Source organism: Aquarana catesbeiana, linkage group LG12, assembly GCF_042186555.1.
Source record: "Aquarana catesbeiana isolate 2022-GZ linkage group LG12, ASM4218655v1, whole genome shotgun sequence".
Taxonomy (NCBI): Eukaryota; Metazoa; Chordata; class Amphibia; order Anura; family Ranidae; genus Aquarana; species Aquarana catesbeiana.
Genome location: NC_133335.1, coordinates 19636627 through 19662003, shown reverse-complemented (window position 1 = coordinate 19662003; position 25377 = coordinate 19636627). Strand labels below are relative to the sequence as shown.

The window sequence follows — 25377 nt, the reverse complement described above, 5'->3', positions numbered from 1 at the left end:
TGGAGAGGCACTGCAAGCAGAGAGGGAAGGACAGAGGAGACAGGCACAGGAGAGCAGGCTGCGGATGACTGAGGCACGCAAACAGACCACAATGTCAGGGCTCAGCAGCCATGATTATTGTGGTCAGTTTGCAGAGGGGAGGAGAGAAACTGGCAGGATCAGCCAGGTTTTTCAGGTGTTACAGAGGTCCAAATTAAACAGCACACAAGCACTGTGCTGTATAAAATGCTTTAAAGGAGCAGGATCCATATTTTTTTTCTTTGAGTTAACAAACGCTTTAAGCTTGTTTGGGGTAGAATCTTGCATTTTTGGCCACAAACTTTAATGTGATTGCCTGAAGACAGCACGTTTAAACAATTTTTCAGGTGCTCTTATATAAACTTTTATGGGGCCAAAAACACATGATCCTGTACTACAAGTAGCACCAAAAGAAGCCTCTAAATCATGTGGCTATGCTCTTGTAAAGTGTTAAAGAGGAAGGGAGGGTGTAAGACAACAAAAACAGCCCTCTGGCTCTTGCAGAGTCCAACTGTTACATTACAATTAATCATTTAAAAATAAAATGTGATTCGGGCCTGGTTCACACTGCCGCGACTTTAAAGCCGACATCTCAGGATGACACCGGCACAACTTGCATATGACTTCTTTAACAGAAGTCAATGCAAGTTGTGCCCAAGTCGCACCAAAAGTAGTGCAGGAACCTTTTTCTAAGTCAGAGCGACTCAAGTCGCTCCTATTAGAACCGTTCCATTGCACTTAGCGGGGCATGACTTGTAATGCGGCGGCATCTGCTCTCAAGGTCTGAGCGCATGTCGCACCAGTGTAAACCGGGCCCTACTGGGGATTTCAAGATTTGATTGCAAGACCCCCTCTGTGGCTTCAAAGAAGAGTCCACTCATCATGTACCTGTAGAAAAAAAAATGTAAGCATGTGTAGTGTCCACGCCCCCCCCGGCAATTAGTGCAACAGCAGCCAGGCACTCAGCGACATTCACTTTTCTGCCTAGGGGTTTCCTTTTAGATGTTTGTTGCTGAACACACTGTCACTACTTCTTAGGACAGTCCCTTTAATAATGGTTCAGAAAATGGACTGCACTGAGACGCCATCAGAAATATCCCAGGCCAGGCCAGGCATGCACTAAAACTTATACACAAGGCCCATACTGTATAGCAGCAATGGTCACCAAGATCCAGCAGTCAGCTCTGTACTCACAATATCTCCGGTTACTTCGATTCCTCCTTCCAATATCAGACAGGCATTTGTCCAGTGAACTCTCCGCCTCCTCCTCTTGGACAGGAACAGGGCTGCCTTGTCCATTTGTGCACTTTCCAGCCACCTACTGGGCACCCTCCCCCAGGGATTGGCTGAGATAACAAATATTCAGGCTGTTGATTTGCCTCTTCCGATACATTCTAGAATCCTCCAGATGGCAGAGAGAAGCAGTCAAACCTGCAGTCAGTGAAGCCCAAAGAAATCACAAGCTGCTCCACTGATTACACAGGTGCCAAAAATAACTGAATATACCTAGTTTTTTTTAGCAACCTATCTTGGAGGGTGCTACGCAAGCACTTTCCCCTATTCTTATCAAATGATTTCATTATTTAAATAGTAACTCCATTTATGTTGAGGGAAAAAAAAAAAAAAAGTAGGAAAAAAAAAAAAAAAAAAAAAAAACATTCCTCTCTGAATGATCCATGTACATTGCAGGGATTTTAACAAAAACTTTGTTGCAGATTCTTACCTTTTGTTATTCTGAAGAAATATCTGTTTGTTTCTCTGTGTCCACATGGAAAGCGAATTTAATGGGAGTGATTTTATAATTATCAATCAGCTGCTGCACCTGTAGGGCTCTAATGAGGAAAGTGGCAGGGTCTGCATTCCTTTAGATGTGAGTTCCTTTGGGGGTATCGCACCAAAAATGACATTTCTGTTGCAGGGGAAGCCCAAAATCTGACTTGTATCTTAGTGCAGACTTCTGGGAAAATTAGTGAGGCAATCACACAAGCAGGAAATTACATTTGGGGGGGGGGGGGGGTTAATAATAGTTACAATATGACGTGTGTCACCACAGTTTACCCTATATTTTGCCATTTCCTTAAAGCGGATTTCCACCCAAAAGTGGAACTCCCGCTTGTCTCTGCCATTTAGGCGCTGCCTAAAGCCTCAGTTCTCTCCCCCCCGCCATCACTAGTGTGGGCACCCGGCTGTGACAGCTTGCGGCTTCACAGCTGGGTGCACACTGCCATGAATGGCCGAGAAATCTTCTGGGACCTGTGATGTGTCCCAGAAGATTGCAGGGAAAGAGGAGGAGAGGAGTCGGCGCCTAGGCAGCACCTCATGTCAAAGAACTTTCTGAGGATCTGAAAAAAAGAATTGTTGCTCTGCATAAAAGATGATGGCAAACCTTGGCAACCCAGATGCCCAGGGCTCCTGTGCAATTCGCACCATAGCCCCTCCGGAGATGTGTGAACCGACTCCATTGAGAGCCAGTCACAATCTCTGGACATGTGAATTTGATGCTGGGAAACCCACATCCAATTCGCAATAGTGTGAACCTAGCCTGAATAAAACAAAGGTTCCCTTTCCATTTATTTCTCTATTTCAGTCTGTGCTCAATTTCTGATCAGTTCTACAAAATCATCCCTCAAGTATTCCAAGGCTGCCACTGCAGCTTATCTAAAAATCTATATACAGCACAATCACATGACCGAGCCAGACATGTCATCATGGGCAATGACAGACACATAACCCAGAATGGCCTTGTATAAGTACACATTACAGCAGCATGGCCTCACTTGTGAAGGGTCACAATGCAAGGTATATGGATCTATCCAGAACAAGATAAACCACGAAACAGCCAACCATACACTGATTGCTTCCCCCCCCCCCCCATGAATGGTTTTAGAAGAATATATATATCTATAAATATATATATATATATATATATATATATATATATATATATATATATATATATAAAATCTATATACAGTGGGGACGGAAAGTATTCAGACCCCCTTACATTTTTCACTCTTTGTTATATTGCAGCCATTTGCTAAAATCATTTAAGTTCATTTTTTTTCCTCATTAATGTGCACACAGCACCCCATATTGACAGAAAAACACAGAATTGTTGACATTTTTGCAGATTTATTAAAAAAGAAAAACTGAAATATCACATGGTCCTAAGTATTCAGACCCTTTGCTGTGACACTCATATATTTAACTCAGGTGCTGTCCATTTCTTCTGATCATCCTTGAGATGGTTCTACACCTTCATTTGAGTCCAGCTGTGTTTGATTATACTGATTGGACTTGACTAGGAAAGCCACACACCTGTCTATATAAGACCTTACAGCTCACAGTGCATGTCAGAGCAAATGAGAATCATGGAGGTCAAAGGAACTGCCTGAAGAGCTCAGAGACAGAATTGTGGCAAGGCACAGATCTGGCCAAGGTTACAAAAAAATTTCTGCTGCACTTAAAGTTCCTAAGAACACAGTGGCCTCCATAATCCTTAAATGGAAGACGTTTGGGACGACCAGAACCCTTCCTAGAGCTGGCCGTCCGGCCAAACTGAGCTATCGGGGGAGAAGAGCCTTGGTGAGAGAGGTAAAGAAGAACCCAAAGATCACTGTGGCTGAGCTCCAGAGATGCAGTCGGGAGATGGGAGGAAGTTGTAGAGAGTCAACCATCACTGCAGCCCTCCACCAGTCGGGGCTTCATGGCAGATTGGCCCGACGGAAGCCTCTCCTCAGTGCCAGGCACATGAAAGCCCGCATGGAGTTTGCTCAAAAAAAAAAAAAAAAAACACCTGAAGGACTCCAAGATGGTGAGAAATAAGATTCTCTGGTCTGATGAGACCAAGATAGAACTTTTTGGCCTTAATTCTAAGCGGTATGTGTGGAGAAAAACAGGCACTGCTCATCACCTGTCCAATACAGTCCCAACAGTGAAGCATGGTGGTGGCAGCATCATGTTGTGGGGGTGTTTTTCAGCTGCAGGGACAGGACGACTGGTTGCAATCGAGGGAAAGATGAATGCGGCCAAGTACAGGGATATTCTGGATGAAAACCTTCTCCAGAGTGCTCAGGACCTCAGGCTGGGCCGAAAGTTTACCTTTCAACAAGACAATGACCCTAAGCACACAGCTAAAATAATGAAGGAGTGGCTTCCCAACAACTCTGTGACTGTTCTTAATTGGCCCAGCCAGAGCCCTGACTTAAACCCAATCGAGCATCTCTGGAGAGACCTAAAAACCAACATTTACAATCCAACCTGACAGAACTGGAGAGGATCTGCAAGGAGGAATGGCAGAGGATCCCCAAATCCAGGTGTGAAAAACTTGTTGCATCTTTCCCAAAAAGACTCATGGCTGTATTAGATCAAAAGGGGGCTTCTACTAAATACTGAGCAAAGGGTCTGAATACTTAGGACCATGTGATATTTTCTTTAATAAATCTGCAAAAATGTCAACAATTCTGTGTTTTTCTGTCAATATGGGGTGCTGTGTGTACATTGAGGGGAAAAATGAACTTAAATGATTTTAGCAAATGGCTGCAATATAACAAAGAGTGAAAAATGTAAGGGGGTCTGAATACTTTCCCTCCCCTATGTATGTATGTGTATATATATATATATATATATATATATATATATATATATATATATATATATATATATATATAAACACACACACACGCATATCTATTATAATGTTTGGGGGTTCCAAGTAATTTTCTAGCAAAAAAAAAAAACAAAACTATTCTTAACTTGTAAACATCGAATCTCAGCAAGAGGCTCGATCCTTAAGTGGTTAAATGGCTGTGTGTTGAGTTATTTTGAGGGTACAGCAAATTTACACTGTTATACAAGCTGTACACTCACTACTTTACATTGTAGCAAAGTGTCATTTCATCAGTGTTGTCACATGAAAAGATAGAAGAAAATATTTACAAAAATGTGAGGGGTGTACTCACTCTTGTGAGATACTGTGTGTGTGTGTGTGTGTGTGTGTGTGTGTGTGTGTGTGTGTGTGTGTGTGTGTGTGTGTGTGTGTGTGTGTGTGTGTGTGTGTGTGTGTGTGTGTGTATATATTTGGAAAATAATTCTAACCTTGTCAATTTTTTTTTTTGTTCTCATTTACATCAAATAGAGACATATCCTTCACTTTATAGGATGTCACTAGGACAGGAAGACAGGAAATTTTATTCAGTGAGAGTAGATGAATGTTTTTATATCAGTTTTAAAGGTTTTATCCTACTGGGGATATACAGTATATCCACTCTTCCTGCCCTTGAGATACATTCATTGCATATTTGCTAAAAAAAAAAAAGTACGTGAATTTTTTTTTTTAATCATACTTACCTAGGTGGATGCTGCATCTGTCCCCTGGCGGCACTAACACTGAGAACTGGAATTAATATTAATTTGTTAAAATATGGAAGCAATGGTTTGAGTAAGAGAGGAAGTTTGGTTGAGAGTGAAAGTTGATTGCAAGGATATGTGGGAAAGGGGAGGGGAGGGAGGGGATGATAAAAGAGAGAATATGGTTTGTTCTCTTGCCTCTTGTGGTTTTTTTTTCCCCTTTCCTTTTCTTTAGTTCTGTTGTTTTTGTGTTTCACTTTGGGAAATGTACACTGACTAAATAATGTGATTTTTTTAAGATTGGAAAATATTTATATTCTCTCAATAAAAAAGAAAAACCAACACTGAGAACCAAGCATACACCGCTAACCAGTCCGTTCTGATTTCCCTGAGCAGCTCTGCCCCCACTGGAGTGCTGAGCTGTGGAGGGGACGAGAGCGGCTGGCTCAGGTTCCCAGAGGCTGAGCCAGCTGCCGGTCCGGGCATGTGGGCGGACCCTAACAACATGGTCACAGTCTTTCCCGAGCCTGAACCGCCTCTGTGACATCAGCCACTGTCTGCTGAGAATGGGTCACAGGAGTACAGAATGAACAGCACTCCTATGATCTGTAGGAGAAGTACAGCTAAATGAGCTTTGGCTGCACTTCTCCTTTAAATACTAAAGCTAGATAACTTATCTTTACATTGCTTTCCCACTCCAAAATTTCTTCCTGGCTTTCTGCTTAAAAAAACAAAAAAAAAAAACAAAAAACAAAAAAAAACACAAACCTTTCTTTAATAAAATGTGAATGCTCACCTGAGAAGATATTCCAGCCCATCTTAGAGTGGTTGTACAGTCAGGAGTTTTTTTTTTTTTTTTTTTACCTTGATTCATTAAGATAAAAAGCCTTCTGTGTGCAGCAGCCTCCCCTCATACTTACCTGAGCTCATCTCAATCCAGCGATGTTGCAGGAGAGTGTTGGCTACCTGAGAAGTGCAAAACCACTACACAGGAGCAGGCAAGTAGAACACATTTGTTTTTGTTTTTTTTTAGTTAAAAATAAGAAAACTTTAGTATCACTTTAAGCCTTTGGGATGTCTAAACTTCTGAGGGGTGAGCAAGACAGCAAAAAATAACAGGGCCAAGAAAACAACAGAATAGGGGACTGTCTGCCGATCAGAGAGCCACCTGTAGGACTTTACACTGGCAGCAGATGGGGAAGAAATTGCACGCCTGGTAGACCTTGAGAGTGGGAGTAAGAGACCAGGTGTCAGCCTTACAGGTTGAGGAAACAGTTGCCCGATACCTAGTTTCCACAAGAAATGCTCCTAGATAGCAGTGCGAGTCGTAATAATAAAAAGGGAAAGCAGATTCTAAAGACCCTAAGCTTGAACGATGGTCTGCCTCAGACACCTAGTGGAACAAGAAGCCAGGACACCCGTGGGGGGGGGGGGGAATGACCCAAAATAACAAAATCAATCCTCTTCTTTTAATCGAAGTGGCTGAAAGGCTTACATAGCTCGAACCCCATACAGACAATGGCAGGAAACATTTCTTTTGAACAAGGACTGGACAAAGATGGGAGAACGGCCCTGGCCCCCTGGTTAAAAAAAAAAAAAAAAAATTAAAGTTACGTACCGGTAACGTCTTTTCCTGTAGTCTTTCAGGACAGCCACAATAGAGAGATAGTCTCCTCCCCTTCCTCTGGAAACACTGCGCCAGCCCATAAATTCTCGCCTCCCCTGCCGGACCTCAGTTCTTTCAAGAGTACCTCCGGCCAGCTGGGGAGACACAAGAACACATTATTAACATACCAATCAATATCATTACCATATTGCGTTCTGGTCTTTAATAAGACCCCCCCAAGCTTAGGGTGGGTAACTAGGGCTGTCCTGAAAGACTACAGGAAAAGACGTTACCGGTACGTAACTTTAATTTTCCCTTTTCGTCATTTCAGGACAGCCACAATAGAGAGGATAATCGAGCACTTACCAATTAGGGTGGGACTACAGCTTGCAGAACTTTTCGCCCAAAAGCCTGCTCACCTGCCGCCACCAAGTCCACTCTGTAATGTCTAACGAAAGTGGAGTAGCTGGACCAGGTTGCTGCCTTGCATATTTGCTCTGGCGTTGCTCCAGCCTTCTCTGCCTGGGAAGTTGCCACTGCTCTGGTGGAGTGTGCCTTTATGCCTCTAGGGATCTCCTTCCCTGCTAAAGAATATGCCTGCCCAATAGCTAATCTAAGCCACCTGGCAATCGTGCGTCGGGATGCTCTGAGACCCTTTCTGGCCCCAGAAAACAAAATAAATAGAGAATCAGACTTCCTTATTGTTTTAGTCATCTCTAGGGGGTAAGCCACAGACGTCCCTGTGACAAGTTCACTTCCTTCCTCCACCACCAAAGAGATCTTTTTATTTGATGGGGAACCTGTACTAAGGTGTCTAGATCCCTCTGACTGTGGTCCCATACTCTTAGTACATATGACTGCAGGGGACGAAAATGTAATCCTGCCCACTGCACCGCTGGAAGAGTAGACGTTAGAAGGCCTAACGTTGACATTATGGACCTTTTTGACACCAGATGGTTGCAGTGGAGGGAGAAAACTGCTCTGTCCAGCTTTAGAATCTTTTCCCTTGGAAGGAAAACTCTCAAAAGCGTAGTGTCCAGCAGGTATCCCAGGTACACAATGCGCTGTGAGGGAATGAGACTGGACTTTTCTAAGTTCAGCAGCCACCCCAACCCTGTTAGTACCCGCTTTGTAAGATCGAGGTCCTTGATCAACTGTTCTGGGGATACTGCAAATAGGAGCAGGTCGTCCAGATAGGCTATGACTGACACCCCCTGGAGTCGCAGGAAGGCCAACGCCTCTGCCAGTACCTTTGTGAATATGCGGGGCGAGGAGGATAGCCCGAAAGGCAGTGCTTGAAACTGTAGATGCATTATTGTACCTTTCAGGTCTATTGCTAACCTGAGAAACTTTTGGGAGGTTTCTGCGATAGGGACGTGTAAATATGCGTCTCTGAGGTCCAGAGACACCATGTAACCGTTGTGTGGCAGCAGGGCCCTGACCGTAAAAATTTACTCCATGCGGAATCTTTTGTAGCAAATTGACCTGTTTAAGGGTTTTAAATTCAGAATCAACCTGAATTTCCCTGAGGGTTTTTTCACCACAAATACGTGGGAATAGAACCCCTCTCCTTCCTGCCCCTTTGGTACTCTGTGAACTACGTTCTGAATCTCCAGTTCCTTCAGGGCGTCTACCAAAGCTTCGGCCCTTGCTGTGCAGGTGGAAAGCTGCGTAACAAGGAACCTTTGCGGGGGGGGGCTTTGAGAATTCCAAGAGATAACCCCTTCTTATGACCCCCAGGATAAATCGATTGGGTGAGAGGGTCTCCCACTGTGGAAGGAAGGCCCCCAATCTTCCTCCCACCATGCCTAGAGAGTCATTGATCTTTGCGGGCTTTCTCAGGAGGGCGAAAAATCGCCCCTCCTCTGCCCTTGCCTCTTTGGCCCCATGTTTTCTTCCCTCGTTTGGGAGATTCCTTGCCTTTTTTCGGACGAAACCCCTTCCTTGCCTGAGCTGGGGCTTTCCATTTAAGCGGAAAGGACTTCTTTTTGTCCGCTGTACGGTCTAAGACCGTCTCTAACCCAGGGCCAAAGAGTAGATCACCTGTCAGGGGTATCCCGCACAATTTGACTTTAGAGGCGGTGTCCCCCGGCCAAGTTTTCAGCCAGAGCGCTCTTCTGGCCGAATTTGCCAGCGCCGCTGATCTGGCCGACATACGGACTGACTCTGCCGAGGCGTCTGCAATGTATGCGATTCCTCGCAGAATCGTGGGGAACGAAGCTAGGATAGTTTCCTTGGCTGTGCCAGCTTCAATATGCTCCTGAATCTGGAAAAGCCAATGTTCTAAATTGCGGGCTACCACAGTAACAGCCATTTCTGGCTTTAAATTACCCACAGTTGAATCCCACATCTTTTTTTAGAAGTGAGTCTATCCTCTTGTCCATGACATCCGACAAGGCCCCCATATCCTCGAATGCCAGGTCTGTATGTCTAGAGACCTGAGAGAAGGCGGCATCCAATTTGGGATTTTTATTCCAAATGGACCCTGGATCCTCTGAAAATGGGAACCTTCTTTTAAGGGAGTTAGAAAAAAAAGTGTTTCCTCTCAGGATCCTGCCACTCCTTTTTAATCGTTTCCACCAGAACTTCATGTACTGGAAAAACTTTTCTTTTTTGATCTCCCAAGCCCTTATACATAAGGTCATGGAGGGATAGGGGTTTCTTATCCTCGTGTATACCGAGGGTTGTATATATTGCCCCTAAGAGGTCTTCCACCTCATCCAGGGACAATTTATACCTGGAGATTTTTCTGGACTCCCCGTCCTGGTCTTCCCCTTCTGACTCCTCATGGGAGTCAGACGTGCCACTGTCCGGTTGCCTCAGCTCCACCCCGGAAGGGCCTGACATTTCCTCTGCCATAACTAAATTAGAAGATCTGGCAGGTGCAGAGCCCTGAGCATGAGGCGGGGTTGTATCCTGCTGAATGGGTTTAGAGGGAAGCTGAAACGTCTCAAAAAACGTTTTAAAGGATGAAAAGGTGGATGACAGCTCCTTCACCGAAGCTGCCAAACCAGACTGCTGTTCAGATTCCCTTTCCTTAACCAGGGAGTCTATGCATTCTTTACACAAAACCTTAGTCCATGCTTCCCCTAAACTGTCTCTGCAAGAGGCACACTTCCTTTTAGAGACATGAGTGGACTTTGTTTTTTCTGTAGATTTCTGAAATTACATACAAAAAACACATATTACATTCAGCATGTTTAAGTGGAAACAACCCTGGGAGTGTACCAGAACCACCTTAAGGGAACTGCGCACACCCCCCCACCCCCTGACCACCCAGGGGGTCTGCCCCCCCTCTAAGTAAGGAACCATACATGAGGAGGAGCAATCCTTAGATAGAGAGGACCCTTCCCCAGGGAACTCTTACCTTTGGAAGGCTGGAGATAGTGTCCGTATGAGTTGCAGCATCTGCCTCAGACATGACTGCAGGTGGTTGCCTGTGTAGAGTCTCACACTGTCTGCACGTGTAGCGACTCACTCCAGCCTGAGCCCGGCCCCCTATCAGCACCGCGACCCGGAACCGGAAGTCGCGGGTCAAAGGGAAAGCGTCCGCCCCCCCCCCCCCCCCCCCTCCCCTCACCGGAAATGACGTCACCCGTCGTCCGGCCCACTGGTTCCAAATTTTGCGGCCTGTACAGAGTACAGGGAGAGCGGACAGTCTCCATGCTGCGGCCCTGTGGACGTGATAGGGGTCCCCCACGACCTGATGCCGCGTTCAGCAAGGAAGGGGTGGCTTCAGCTGCGGTAAGCACCGCCACTCTTTATCCTGGAAGCCCCTGCTTCCCTAGGGATGTTTCTTTAAAAAGAAAGGCCACAGTCTCCCTGACTGCACCCGGCCTGGTTCCTCTGCACAGTGTCTCCCCACCGGAGGAAACACTAATAACTGAGGTCCGGCAGGGGAGGAGAGAATTTATGGGCTGGCGCAGTGTTTCCAGAGGAAGGGGAGGAGACTCTCTATTGTGGCTGTCCTGAAATGACGAAAAGGGAAAAAAGCAGAGACTACCCAAAACAAAACGTCCTGGGCCTCAAAAGAACCTTGTCCCTATCCTGGACTAAAGAACTAGATTTAGACCCTTGGAGTCACAAGGGAATGAATAGGGTTACCACATTGTTCAGGGGGTCTCCTAAGACCTCAAAGAGTGAGAGGCCAATGGTGGTTCCAAGACCCAAGTATTGGTCCAGACCCAACTACAAGGAAAGGATTCATGACAAGGAGAATCTCCTGGAATTAAAGCCCTTAGACTCGCATCAAGTGACGTAAGCCTTCCACATCAGATGTTATCCATTGATGGAAGTGGATTTTCTAGCCTTGAGAATTATAGGAATCACCAACTCAGCAATGCCCCAGTCCCTTAGTACCTAGGGGGCTAAGAGTACACAAATCAATATCCTGAATATCACTGAAGACACAGGACCCGGAACACCTGAGTGTAGAGACAACTCTTCCAGGTCCAGGCACTGCCAGCAGAGGAAATCTCCGTGCCAACTGTCTTAGCTTAGACTGTATATAGCTACAAGGTGAAGTTCTGCCCAGGACAGTATTGGCTCTGTTTGTTGCCACAACTAGACCTTTGGTTCCTCTCTGATGTACAGACTGAATCCAGACAAGATGACCAACAAGTTGTAACACTAGAGACATTTAAAATCAGATTCACCCAAAACAACAAGTAACGAGGTGCTCTGGACCGCCTCCTCAATCAAAAAAACTTCCGATTTTTCCAGAGGTTCAAAGAAACTCCCTGAGGACCAAGTATAGATCCCAGGAGGGACAGGCTCTGACCTTCACTGGCCTGGACCTGGAGGGAGCCTACAAACTGATCTTGCTGAAAGGAGACCTGAAGAAACACTCAAGGCGGCAGCCTGCACCTTTAGAGTGCTAATAGAGAGGCCTAATTTTTACTCCTGCCTGGAAAAAATCCAGCATGGCTGGAATTCCTGGTTGTTCCTGCCCTTGTTCATTTAACCAGGAATTACACCTTCTCCAGATCTTGGTGTAAATAGCCCTAGTCACTGGCTTGCGGCATTCTAGAAGGGTCTTAATCACCCTTTCTGAGAACGCCTGAGCCCCTCCGATACTACGCGGTTAGTCTGAGGGTGCCGAATAGGTCCCTGTGCGAAGAGATCTTCCCTGACCGGGAGAGCAAAATCGGGAGATATACGGCCAGCCTCCTTAGGACGGCAAACCAGGCCCTCCTCAGCCAAAACTGAGCTATCAGAATGAGATCCAGCTTCTCGCTCAAAAACTTCTGGAGAAGTATCGCTATTAGTCTTAATGGGGGAAAGGCGTAACAAAGGTTGAAGTGCCATGTATTGGCAAAGGCATCCATCCCCCTGGCTCGATCCAGCAGATGCAGGGAGAAGAACTAGTCAACCTTGTTGCTTTCTGAGGCAAAAATGATCCACCTACCAATCAAGAGAGTGCACAAAATCATTTGCTTCCTGTAAATACCTCACTTCCTGCGCTTGGAGCAGGGTAGCGCCGCCTCCGCTGCATGTACTTCCTCCCTGAAACCGGAAGTCTCGGGACCAGCGTTCCTAGCCGCTCTGCAGCTTAAGGATGAGAAACGCTGCCCGCCTGCAATGCTCTGTGGCATGATTCAGGGATCCTGGCCAGGTAGGCGTCCTGTCTGGCTAGCCTGCACTACCAAAGCGGCCCAGGTGCATGCAGCCGGTGGGGCCCATGACAAGGATCAGGGTCCCTGCTCTCCCTGAGCTTAAGCAGCGGTAGCCCTCTTCCTCCCTGACTGGATGGAGGGGTGCGCAGGCAAGGTACACCAGGGGCTCCTTCAGGATAGCCCTGAGAAATGGAGCTCCCCTAAGGGTCCTACATGCTCCCTTTCCGTCCGGCAGGAAACACAGAAAAAAAAAAAAAAAAAAAAAAAAAAAAAAAAAAAAAAACAAAACACACACACCTGAAGGGCCTGGAGGACTGCCTTTAAGCAATTTGGGTGTACGCGTTTCCTGTCCCGGAGGGAGGAGCCCTATGTCTCAGAGGCTGTCCTGGAAGACCAAAGAAGAAATTTCCCTCCATTGTCTGTATGGAACACGAGCTGCAAAAAGCCAGCCATAGATGGACTGAATCTTGGGCACCTTAGCAGGGACCAAGATTCAATCAATCTATGGGCAGCAGGGTGGATTTGATTTAAAGCACTAGTTAAAAAAAAGGCTCAATTTAAATCATTTTCAAAGAGCAACTTGTCTTCTGATCTGCTGTTGCCTAACAGACAGTCCCATTCACTTTAATGGGGTGGCTGGTGATGCGGCACTGACAAGGTGAGAGACGTGGCAGCAGCAGGTGAGTGGATGCCTGCTAACAGGTGCTGCCATGATGTATCTGAAATGACAGGTGCTCTTTAAATGTTAGGACTCATTCTTGCTGGTAGTTAGAATCTTTAATATTAGGAAAAAAAAAAAAAAAGGTTTCCCCATTTAGAATAATAAGCTGTCAGGTTAGTAAAGCAGCGATATCAAAACCTATGCAATCACATAGTGTGTAGTGTACATAGATTTGCAAAACAATGGGAGAGAGTAATATTCCTGAACTTTTTTTATCTCACGGTTACTGTGAAATTGTGTGAATGCATGTTCTCAGCTTGCATTCATTTAATGCGTTTACCAAAAAAGTAAATATTGCAGAATATACAGCCTCATGCTACATAACCAATCTCTATTTCATGCTGAATAAACTAAATTATTGTATCTTGCATAGAAAACTCTTTAGATTTTTACTCCAAAAGCATTTTATTAAAATAAACTTACATAAATTTTTATCCACCCTGATGGGCAGGCTAGTTCTGAAGTCAATTCATCGACTTAAGTACAACCAGCCTGTTGGATTTTTTTGCATGGATTACTGCCTACAGCTAGAGCTACTAGCAGAAATCATATTTTGGCAGAAGAGAAGGCTCCCTGCTGGCAGAACACAATAGCGCTGTGGGTGGTATTCCCACTTCCAAAACAGTTGGTGGAAAATCAAATCAACGAGTTGCCCATGTTTATCTCTCAACCTTTGCTTCGTAGAGGAAAAAAAACACTTAAAATTTGTTATCCTGCATAGGCCCAGGAAGGGTGCTCTGGCTTCTTGTTTTACCATTTCTCAGTGACTCATGCAGACCATTGTTCAGACCTGTGGACAGTGGCTCGGTCAAGTGTAATTAGGTCCTAAGAGGGAAGCGGGCATCTGCTACCACTTCCGCTCTGACCTAGGCGATCGGAAGCAGAAGTTCTGTTCTCCTCCCTTTAATCTTCTCTCACACGTGGCAGGTCCCAGAAGACTGCTTGACCACCCATGATGCACAGTGCTGCATGTGCAAGAACAGTGGGAAAGCCAGCTGAGAAGCTGCAAACTGTCACAGCTGGGTGCCCACAGTAAAGATGCCAGCGCCGAGGATAGACAGCAGATGAAATTGGCTGGGGTGAGCACACCGCTGGATCGTGGAACAGGTGAGTGCTTTTTTTTTTTTCCCCCCCTCTTTAAAGTTAGCAACTACAGTTTTTGCAGCTGCTGACTTTTCCACAGGAGACTGGCATTCTTCTTTAAAATGATATTAAAGTGGTATCTTTAAAAAAACAGACATGCTATACTTACCTGTTCTGTGCAAACCCATCGCCCCGATCCCATGTCGGTGCCAAGTGCCCACTCCTAAGCTCCACTCTGGTTCCATTAGATGCACGCAGGGTGTGGCCCAACCCCCACTCCCTCCTCACTGACCAAGTGACAGCAGCCAATTGGAGAGCAGCTGCTTTCATACACATCGCTGGATAGCGCGCTGGCAAGTATTGGGCGCATGCTGTGTGTGGAAGAGAATACCAATAATATCAAATTCTCATCCACCCTTTGTTTCCATCTTACTCTTAACCAGGGGTCTCCAAATTTTCTGAACAAAAAAGGCCAGTTTACAGCTCTTCAGACTTTGAGGGGGGCTAGGCTGAGGCCAGTGGGAGTAGAAAATCTCCTGGCTTTCTGTGCGAGTAAAGAATGTCCCATCATTGGTATCAGTGGGAGTAATATTGCCCCACTGCTGGTATTCTGAGAAAAAATATAGTGCTGTGTTTTTGGGAGGAATAGGACCCTGCAGGTGGAGTCAGCGGAAGAAATAGAGTCCTATCGTTTGTGTCAGTGGTAGGAATAGTGCCCTATTGGAAAGAAGAGTGTCCCAAGGGCCCGATACAAGCAAGGGGCCACATCAGGCACCCAGGATGCAGTTTGGAGATCACTGCTTTAATGCATGAAGGTGAACATTCAGTTTTTTTAACCATTTTAAAATTCAAATTTGGGGGAACAATAAAATGGCACCGATTTTTTTTTTTTCTATTCAGTTTCCTCCACAGGGGGCGAAACCTCAAGTGACATTACACCTCCTTGGCACACCTATTGACACAAATTATCTTAACATTCATGCAGGATCATAAGCCACAAAAATTCTTCCAGAACAAATTTTTATTCTTGCAGGTAAATCAGATATACTGTATATGAATACTCCCATGAAGACAGGAAGTGCAGGCTGAGGTCCGCTCTCCTGACGCCACTACCATCAGGTCAAGGCAGCGCGTCATGCCGCCTGCCAAGTCTGGATCTGCCTCGGCTGATGGATGTCTCAGCAAGCCGCTGAGGCAGCCTCTCCCCACATCTCAGCCATCCAGTGAGCGTGCAGAAGCAGAAGAGAGATACTGACAGCAGCTTTCCGCTGTGACAACAGAGCCATCGGTCCGATGCTCCATCATCCATCAAGGCAAGTATGAATCAAAAAAAAATAGCTCTTTTAAAGACAAACTAAACTAATATATATATATATATATATATATATATATATATATATATATATATATATATATATATATATATATATATATATATATATATATATATATATATATATTTTAAATAAATAAAACAAAGTTAACACACAAAAAGAAAAAAACGGTCCCAGATGATTACCGGGTGGGGGGTTGTGAACTTCATTCCAGCGCCACAGTGCTGCAGGAAGTGGGAGCTGGATCCTCTAAAAAGGCGGGTGTCCACCCACCTCCAAAAAAATTACATGCCAACATGTGGCATGTCAGGGGGTTACCTGCACTTAAAGCGAAAGTGCCAATTTTGGGTGGAACTCCGCTTTAAGTAGTTTAAGTTAAACTCCAGGTAGATAGAAGACAAACAAGCAGTTTAGGTATATGTCTTTATATTTGGCACATGTAGTCCCCTGTAAAGCAGAGCTTAGCTTGGAAAAGGAAGTAGCAGCACACGGACCAACTTGTACAGAATTAATCATGTGCCAACAAGGGATATACTGATAAGCGGAGAGATGGGGAAGAGACAAGTTTGTTACTTTAGCAGGGGAAAAAAAAAAAAAAAAAAAAAAAAAAAAAAAAAAAAAAATCAGGTTTTATGTTCTGCACCTCAGATTTGTGCATCTTTTAACATGAAGTCTCGGGAAAGGGGGGGGCACAACCCCCATCATGAATTGTCAGAGAACAAATAATTCAAGACCAGTGTGTGCAAGGAGCTGAAAATTAGGTGACCATCCACAGAAAAAGAAACAAAAACAACAAAACCCACACTAGGGTAGGTTAGAAAATAAATATTTGAAAATAAAAAAGGCCTACATTGGGAATTTTATATAGGTTTATTAACATAAAAATAAAAAAAAAAAGTTACTGTACACTAAATCAAAATTAACAAAAAAAAAAATGAAAAATGTTATAGCTAGTATTTACAGAGACTTTACATGAAACCCTTTAGTATTTGCACATTTCCCAAAAATACTTAAAAATGCAAATCTTAACACTACTTTTTTTTTCCCCCCCTCTACCCCAGTTTTTTTTTTTTCTTCTTTCTGCTTTGAGAGGGTTCCCTTGAGATATGATCTACCTCAAACATCTTTACACACTTGCATTACCAGATGCAATTTTCAGATCTTAAATCGCTCAGAAAATTTGGGGGATTTGGGAACGGTGAGGGGAAGATCGCTTGTTTTGACTTCCACGGGTTTGAACTTCCTGACAGGCTGAGCCTTGTGGACCTAAAAAATAAAAAAAAATAAATTAGCCATAAAGCCGAGTGTTATAGTCCAAACTTTTTTTTACCCATTTTGGATGGAGTAATGACTAGCAACTAGCAGGGTTTTTCTTTGCCATTAGTATTCCCAGTGGGAAGATTTTCCTTCAAGAACTGCAGTCTGCTCACATAATTTGTAATAAAAACCATCTTTGCCATTCTGAAGCTTCCCTCCAACCAACTTTGCATATCAGTTTATATATACTATGATTCTGTACTTTCCAAATATGCTGCAGAAATCTCCCTCCGCCGAGTCTGGCTGCAGCCATTTTATTTGTGGGCAGCTGAAGCTGCTGCCTGTTCACTCCCTGGATTTACAGACAGAGGCGAACACCTGCAGCTCTCATTGGCCCTCTTATGACCGCTCTCCTGGCAAACTCACAAGAGTGAGAGAGCTGTGAATGTAATAAGCCTAGGCTTATGACCAGACAAGAAATGGGAAGTGGACTGTATAAAAAAAAAAAAAAAAAAAAAAAAAAAAAAAAAAGTGTCCTCATTGGAAGGTCTTTCCTCAGGGTTATAGGCAACAACCTTCATGCGATTGTGGACATTAGCAAAAACAGCTGTAAGGATCGCCATATAACCCCCCCCCCCCCCCCCACTCAGCAATCCTCCGTTCAGGTACGTGATTTTGGAGGGGCCGCTCTGCCACAATATATGTGCATGGGGAGCGGTCCGGAAGCAGTTAAAGTGCAAAAAAAAGTATAACACCATAGAGTTGTATAGTATACAGTACAGAGCATCACGATTTCTTTAGTAAAGAAATTGGAGATCCTGTATATGTTCATTGATCAGCAAGTCAAGTTTTGTGGGAACCCCCGCTTCGTGCTGCTGGATAATGGTATCGCAATTGCATCACAAGATATTTTCATATCTATACTTCCATGTGTGGTGGGTAGGTCTAATGGGCCAGAAGGCGTAACCCTCTTTGGAGACTTTTGTTCTTCTGTTTTACCACCCCTTGATAGTGCATGGTACAGTTAGAGATTACAGTCAAGAGCTATACATTGTATTGGCTAATGTGGCCCTGAAGAAGCGGCGTTCCCGTGAAACGAGTTAACCTACTCATTAAACATACACTGTATGGTATAAAACGCTATGGTTTTATGCCGCTTTTTAAGGAATTTGCAAATTATATTAAAATTTTTTACTTTATATGTTGTGTTTTCAGAGGCATAGTCAAAGACCCACCTTTATTTGGTTCTCCGCCTTTTGACTTACACATGGGGTGATGCCAATGAGAATGATTGTATGGCATTCCACTCCCAACTTAAACAAATATTGTTTACAAATAGTTTTAAAAGTGCAAGTAAACCATCGATTTTTTTTGTACCTGTGGGTACTGTAAATATCTATCTCCTAAACACATGCACTGTTGTGGATATATTTATTGTATATGCAGAACACATCGGCACATGTGCTCTGAAGAAACAAACAGTCACCCTGTGCTTTTTCTTCAGAGCCCTGCACAGTGACCGGTGGCTCCCGTGCAATAGCAACTTCACGTGGCTCTGGCCAGTAACACAGCCAGAGTCCACTGATCCAGAAGATGGATGGGACCTCCGGCATCGACAATGAGGGCTTCATTTTCAGGCAAGTTTCGAATTATGTGCTAGTATGCGATGCATACTAGCACATAATGCTTTTACTTTCCTGGAGCACAAGAAATAATCAGATGGCCTCCCTAGAGTTTGAGGCAGGGAAAAAAAACAAAACAAAAAAAAAAAAAAACAAACACACACACACACACACACACACACACACACACACACACACACACACCCCATGACAAACCCACATAACACCACAACAAACTCTTGCACTGCTAGGGTTGTTCTGTATGACAAAATTAGATAGTCAGACAAATTAATTGGCAAGTAAAAGTCCTTATATGCATTTGTGTTTATATGGAAATAGTTTTCAATGCTACATTTGAGATGCCTACCACTTCTTGTCTTAACCGGTTAATCTCCTCCTTTTCCTCCTCTTCCTGCCGCCTACGATCCTCTTCTTCCATAAGCCTTTTCTGGGTCTCCAGCTCCGCTAGACGCCTCTCAAACTCCTGGCGCTCTTTAGCGCGCTTCTCTGTTGCCAACTCAAAGCCTTCCTGCACTATGGAACCAGAAAGGCTCTCTAAGTTTAGAAACAAAAAGGACAAAATTGGTGCAACAAGGAGAAAGGACAACACTGCTCATGGGCATTTGCCTTTTTCACAGATTGGTTTTACGTTATTTCAATAACCTAAATTTAGGTACAAAGCATGGCCCATTAGCAGTGTCCTACAAAAAAAAGAAGTTCCTTTTAAGTACCAGGAAACCCATACCAGAAAACTGGTGCAGTAACATGTGACAGACAATTGTGCCAGTCAAGAGAAGTGATGGAAAGTAATATTAGAGAAGGCTAAAACATACCTGTCAAGATTCGACTTTCCTTCTTAGGCACAAACGGCTCTTGGTGGGTCACAGTATTAGGCCGTGCTTTGAACATGGACATTTCCTTTTGCTGTTTAAGTTCTTCTTCAATCTGAATAGGAAGGAGAAAAAAAAAAAAAAAAAAAAAGTTTGCCGTCAAAGATGATCCAAAATCTGTTACCAATAGATCAAAACGGGATATAGATAGAGATACATATATCTTTTTCCTTTTCTTTTACCTGCAGTCATCACAACATTACATCATTCAGGTACTTCCTGGTGTTACACTTTTAACCACGTTACTCACCTGCTGTGTTCAAATGGTATTGTACAGGGTGGCACCTTACCTCCATTTCTGGGGTCCCTTGGCCTGCACTGTTGGCTCCCCCTCAGAGGTTTTCAAGAGGAAGTAAAAGGCAGGGGGAAAAAAAAAAAAAAAAAAAAAACCCCCACACACAGTAAGGCAAAGCCATAATGAGCTAGTATGCATAGCATACTAGCTCATTATGAATCACTTACCTGAGATGGAAGACCCTGAAGCGACCCCTCGTTCTCCTTCATCGTTGCCATCTATCCCGGAGTGACTTCCGGGTATCGCAGCTCCTGCGCTGTGACTGTCCGGAGCTGTGATGATGTCGCTCACGCGCATGTGTGAGGGAGCTGCTACTAACGGCATGATCGCCGTTAGTAGTGGCATGCTCAGTGCGGCGCTGTCTACGGCGCATGCGCCATAGACATCGGTGCCAGCCTTTTGCAAATATCTCCTAAACCATGTAGGTTTAGGAGATATTTGTTGCACCTACAGGTAAGCCTTAATCTAGGCTTACCTGTAGGTAAAAGTGGTCCCAGAGGGTTTACAACCACTTTAACACAGCTTCCTTTGGGGCATACATTCAAGTGCACTTTCGAGCTGGGCTGTGTGCGTCCGTAGACACAAAGTGTGGTTACCTCCTCCCTTACAGGATTTGACTGACAGCAGCAAGAGCCAGTGGAAGGAAAAAAAAAAAAAACACACACACACACACACTTTTGATTTCATAACCACTTTAAAGAATTACATCTTAGCTGGTTATATGCATGTATAGCACATGCAACTTCTTGGCTGCAAAGCATTTACAGATAAATGAGCATCCTCGGCAACCCTCTACATATTCACAATTTAAAATTACAGATATATATTTTTAACTCTGCTATACACACCTGACGTTTCCAAATTTGATGCCTGGTCTCTCCTCGTTTATCAAGTTCCAGCTTAAATGGTTCTGGTTGTGTTTTCTCCTTCACCTTTTTCTCAGGAAGACTGATGTGGTCAAAATCAGGTAGAGGCTGAGCCCTAAACTTGGGAGGCTAGAAAAAACATTTTTTTTTTTAAATTTTTTTTTAGCATCTATAAAAAGTAGATGGCAGTTCAATGTTCAACAACCCAATTGCTTACCTCTGCATTCCGAAGCTCTTCCAGTTTTCTTGACTTTTCTTCCATCCTTTGTTGGTCACGGTCATTAAACGAAAAGGGACACACTTCTACTTGTTTCTGCTCCACTAATTTTGGCTTGAAGGGGACTCCAAAATAAGGCATTGGATTGGCTTTGATAACAGGGACCGACTCCTCCTGTAACAAAAGAACATGTGGACCGATTTTTTCATATGCAGAGGAAAGTTCTTGCGCTAAACAACCAGATTCCTGTGATTATATATTTGAGGCATGTTAAGGACTTCAAGTGAACCGGTCCTTGTCTAAAATATGCCTAAACGTAATACTACTTAACTACAGACACCTGGTGCCTGGAGTATCATTTTAGAAGTATAACACACTGGGCTTCCAGTGGAGCCCCTTAGATCCTGGGCCATGGCCTGCACTTACCTTCGGCTCCTCTGACTGCATACGAACTCTGTTCTTTAGTGCAAAAGCTGGAGATTGTGGCATAGTTACAGGAAGCATTTTCTTTTCAGGAACCCCCTAAAAAAAAAAAAAAAAAAAAAAAAAAATTATTAAGGCTTGTGTAACAAAGATAAACACCCCACACCTTTGAAATCCCTACCATAATGAACTAACCCTTTCAGGCAGAGATTTTCATACATTTTTAATTACGCTTGGGTTGTGCAATAACCCTCAAAGCATACGCTTTGCATGGGCCTTCATCATTGGGGAAAAAAAAAAAAAAAAAAAACCCAACCCAACAACACACACGCAGATTAATTTTTCTACCCATTCCCCCAAAGTAAAAGCTAAAATTAGTAAGATTTGTTTTGGGTCAAGAATTTCTCAGGGGGACGTTTGGGTTAGGTTAGCGCCTTTAGGCGATTCAGTTCGCATTTGCAGCGCTATACAAATCATTCATTCAGGTTACAGAACCTCCGTTTCTCAAGCAGGCCAAAAAACAAAGTTAGTGTTTGTAAAGGCTCAGGGTTTACCTTCATGCATTCTATAGATGAAGGTTAAAGTGGGATTCCAGCCAGCTAAAAAAAAAAAAAAAGTTTAAGTCAGCAACTACAAACACTGTAGCTGCTGACTTTAAATAAGTAGACTTAACTGTCCTGGGTGCCCGCGATGTCGGCTCTCGGCACCGCCATCCTATGTAAGGGAAACAGGCAGTGGAGCCTTGCAGCTTCACTGCCAGATTCCTACTACGCATGCGCGAGCGGCGCAGCGATCTGTGAATGGCCCCATGGTGTTCTGAGAACACACAGTTCCCAGAAGACAACGGGGCCGCTCACTGAGGAGAACACGCAGCCGAATAGGAAGACTGCCTAGCAACAAGGGTTTAGGCAAGTATAAAAACAAATTTTCCCAAATATTTTTTTTTTTTTTTTTTTATTTTTTTTACGGGTGGCCCTCCACTTTAAAAAACCTATTGTGTAGCAGCAGCTCCTTCAATTTCCCCTAATACTTACCCAAGCCCCATCATGTGCATGAGAGCCAAGTCCGAGGACTCTCCCTCATTGACTGACAGCAGCAGGAGCCATTGGCTGTCAATCACAGCCAGTGGGGAGAGAGGGGCCAGGACCGAGCCACGGCTCTGTGTGAATGGACAGAGCAGCGGCTCAGGAGCAAGCTGCTTGCTCTGGGGGCACCTAGCAGGAGGCAGGGGTTAGGAGTGCTGGCAGGGGACCAGAGAAGAGGTTTGAGGCTGCTCTGTGCAAAACAGCACAGAGCAGGCAACTATAACATGTTAAGTTTTTTTTTTTTTAATTGCCTTTATTACTTTGTGCTAAACAAGGGTCCAAAACAAACTTGGAAACTACAAATGAATATACAGATTATTGTATAAGCCCAGAAGGTTACTGACTCCATAAAAACTGAATGATCAGTCAAAAAGGTCATTATTCAAGAAACCATTTGTAGTTAATGAGGGATGAAATGAAATCTTAAAAAGCAGTTTTAAACAGTGGCTGTTGAAGATAAAACCTGCAAGGCAATGGCACAATGTGCTAGAATGCAATGTATGCTAGCACTTTATGAAAAACTCACCTTGGAACAAAGCCCTCCAGCACTGTACTGTCACCGCTGAGAGGACTGACCTCTTCCCCTAGTCTTCCTTCTGGGTTTATCACAATGTAGTCCCTCAATGTAGGCCCTCAGTTCTGGCACAAAGCTCTTAAAGACCGGCAAGGTATGCCAGACCTTCAGAGCGCATGCGCCAGTGTTGTCACTGGCTACATTCAGGGCAAATATCTCCTAAACAGTGCACCTTAAAAGGAGATATTCATTTTATCTGCAGTCTTATTATAGGCTTATCAGTAAACAAAATAATGATGCGCTAATCCAATAGGTGAACAAAATTATAAATAGAGTGCTTTACTTAGATAGTAAAAAAAACTCAAAGGACTAAATTCCTCATCAGAGTGTTAAATTGCTTAAAGTGTGAAATCACCATTGAATGGTTGCAGCTGTTCCTCACACCCCATTTTAGATAGCAGCGCATACACCTATTATAGGCTTACCTGTAGGTAAAAAAAAGGACCAAGTGGGGTTTTACTACTGCTTTAAACATTCAAAATCTACTGCTGCCTATAGGAGGATTAGAAACTGGCAAACAAAGATATTGTTTTATGGAAAAACAGTACAGGGAACATCAAACACATAAAGGGTGAAACGCGTGTTAATAGACAAAAAAAAAAAAAAAAAAAAAAAGTTGGAGTACACGAAAATCCTATTTTCCATCTCACCCACAGAGAGAAAGGTAGTCTTAAGCTGGCCATACACCGGTCAAATTTCAGCCACATTACTGCTGAATCTATTGAATAAATCTGCTGCCAATTGTCTAGGCGTGGAATGTAGACAAGGATGGAACATAGTTTTGTCCAGGACAGGCTTTGCTCTACCTCTTACTACAGAGAGACTTCTGGCTCCAGCCTAATGGTTGTGTACCACCGCTGTGGCATGGTTTGACTGGATTTGGATCAGATGGCCCTCCAACAAATTGGTCCAACACTGAGAAACTCCCCCAAAAAATTCCTCCGATGACCAATTCCCCCATGCTGACAGGCCGCTCAAGACTGCCCCCTGCCAACAGGCTGATGTCCATTGGGACAATCATCCAAAAAGACATAAGTACGTAGCTCCCCTCCAGCCTAAAAGAGTACTCACCACCACATCGTGTAAAATCTTTGTTGGACATGGCCTGGAATGGAAGATGAACATCTCCTCCTCTTCATCTTTCTTCTCACGCTGTTGAATTCGCTTTTCTATTTCCAAATTAAAGCCAACTATCTTGGTGGGCTCTTTAACAGGAGGTTTTTTTGGTAGGATGGGTCCACCCTCCAAAATCTTCGGATTAAGCTCTTGGGCTTTGAACTTGTATCTAGAATACGGAACATTTGAGTAACCATGGTTAGGCGGTAATAGCAGTGTTTCAGAATGGTAGTATCAAAACTTCATTTAAAAAAAAAATAAAACTATAATATAAAATATTTTAATTACACACCACCCCACACAAACATTGTGCATTTTCTTTATGCACGTTACTTGTTAAAGCCTCCCTCATGTAGTCATCAAGCCACAAAGACAGCGCTGGATGCTGCCATTGACACTATAGTAGTCCCCTTCTCTCCCCCGGCTGCTACATAAAAAGGAAGGGACTGAATAAATATGTACAACGCTTGTGTGGGACTGTAATAGACAGCCAGCTCTAATTTTTAGTAACATTCTGCTGCGTGGAGCAGATGCATGAGATTTCCCTGTGCATGCACAAACACAAGGGTCTGCAAATTCCATAACAGTCTTTTGAGCATGCGTGGGAACGACAGCAGGGCTCTGCTGGGACCTGAAGCCCTGTGGCACATCTGTACGTGCAGAATGTTATGCTATCCAGGGTGAGAAATGTGAAAGTGATGCTTTGCACGCACAGAAATCTATTAAATTAAAAATGTTTAATCAACATCCGGAAGGGGGGGGGGGGGGGGGTGGTGTTCATGAAAGGGCAAAACAAAGGTTTGCTTTAAGGTGAAGGTCCACTAAGCAGCCATGTTGCACGCTCTCCTATGGGGAAAATTAACAAAAATAAAAAAAATTTAAAAAGTCTTAACCAAGCAGGCAGCGCGATTGGTTTTCTGTATGTGGTTAGGCAACTAGTTGCTTTGTCCCTACCCCTTAAGACACTGACACTTCAGAATTCCTTTATCTTGTATACATTTTCATACCCATGTACATCTTTTGTGATGAATCACATAAAATGCCCATTTCTATTCCATTCTTTATGGTACAAAGTCTATATATTTTTGCATATAAAGGGCTTTCTTAATCCTTGCTCAAAATGGCTGCTAGCAACACCCCTCCCATTGAGTGAAGAATGTGTAACTAAGACACCTAGAACCTGGAGGAAGTTCACCTTACATGGACATGACCAATAAGAAGCTACATGTATCTAGATAACGCTATGCTAATGATGCACTCCTTCACAGCACTAGTCACTCACCTATAAAACCCCATGTATCCAGGA

The 25377-nt window shown here is 43.9% G+C and overlaps 1 protein-coding gene across 2 annotated transcripts in view; it reads right to left on the bottom strand.

Moving 5' to 3' along the window:
* Positions 1-16815: 16815 nt before the first annotated feature.
* TPX2 (TPX2 microtubule nucleation factor) overlaps positions 16816-25377 on the bottom strand; it is a 29123-nt gene continuing 20561 nt past the window's right edge. The window contains exons 11-17 of one of the 2 annotated variants that reach the window (XM_073607323.1): positions 24027-24240; positions 21300-21395; positions 20874-21047; positions 20639-20785; positions 19439-19550; positions 18973-19160; positions 16816-16992 (exon numbers count right to left, since the gene is read on the bottom strand). In XM_073607323.1, the coding sequence (XP_073463424.1) occupies positions 16882-16992; positions 18973-19160; positions 19439-19550; positions 20639-20785; positions 20874-21047; positions 21300-21395; positions 24027-24240 (1042 nt within the window). In that variant the 3' untranslated portion in view covers positions 16816-16881. The remainder of the gene's footprint in view (positions 16993-18972; positions 19161-19438; positions 19551-20638; positions 20786-20873; positions 21048-21299; positions 21396-24026; positions 24241-25377) is intronic. The other variant, XM_073607325.1, reaches the window with a different exon arrangement.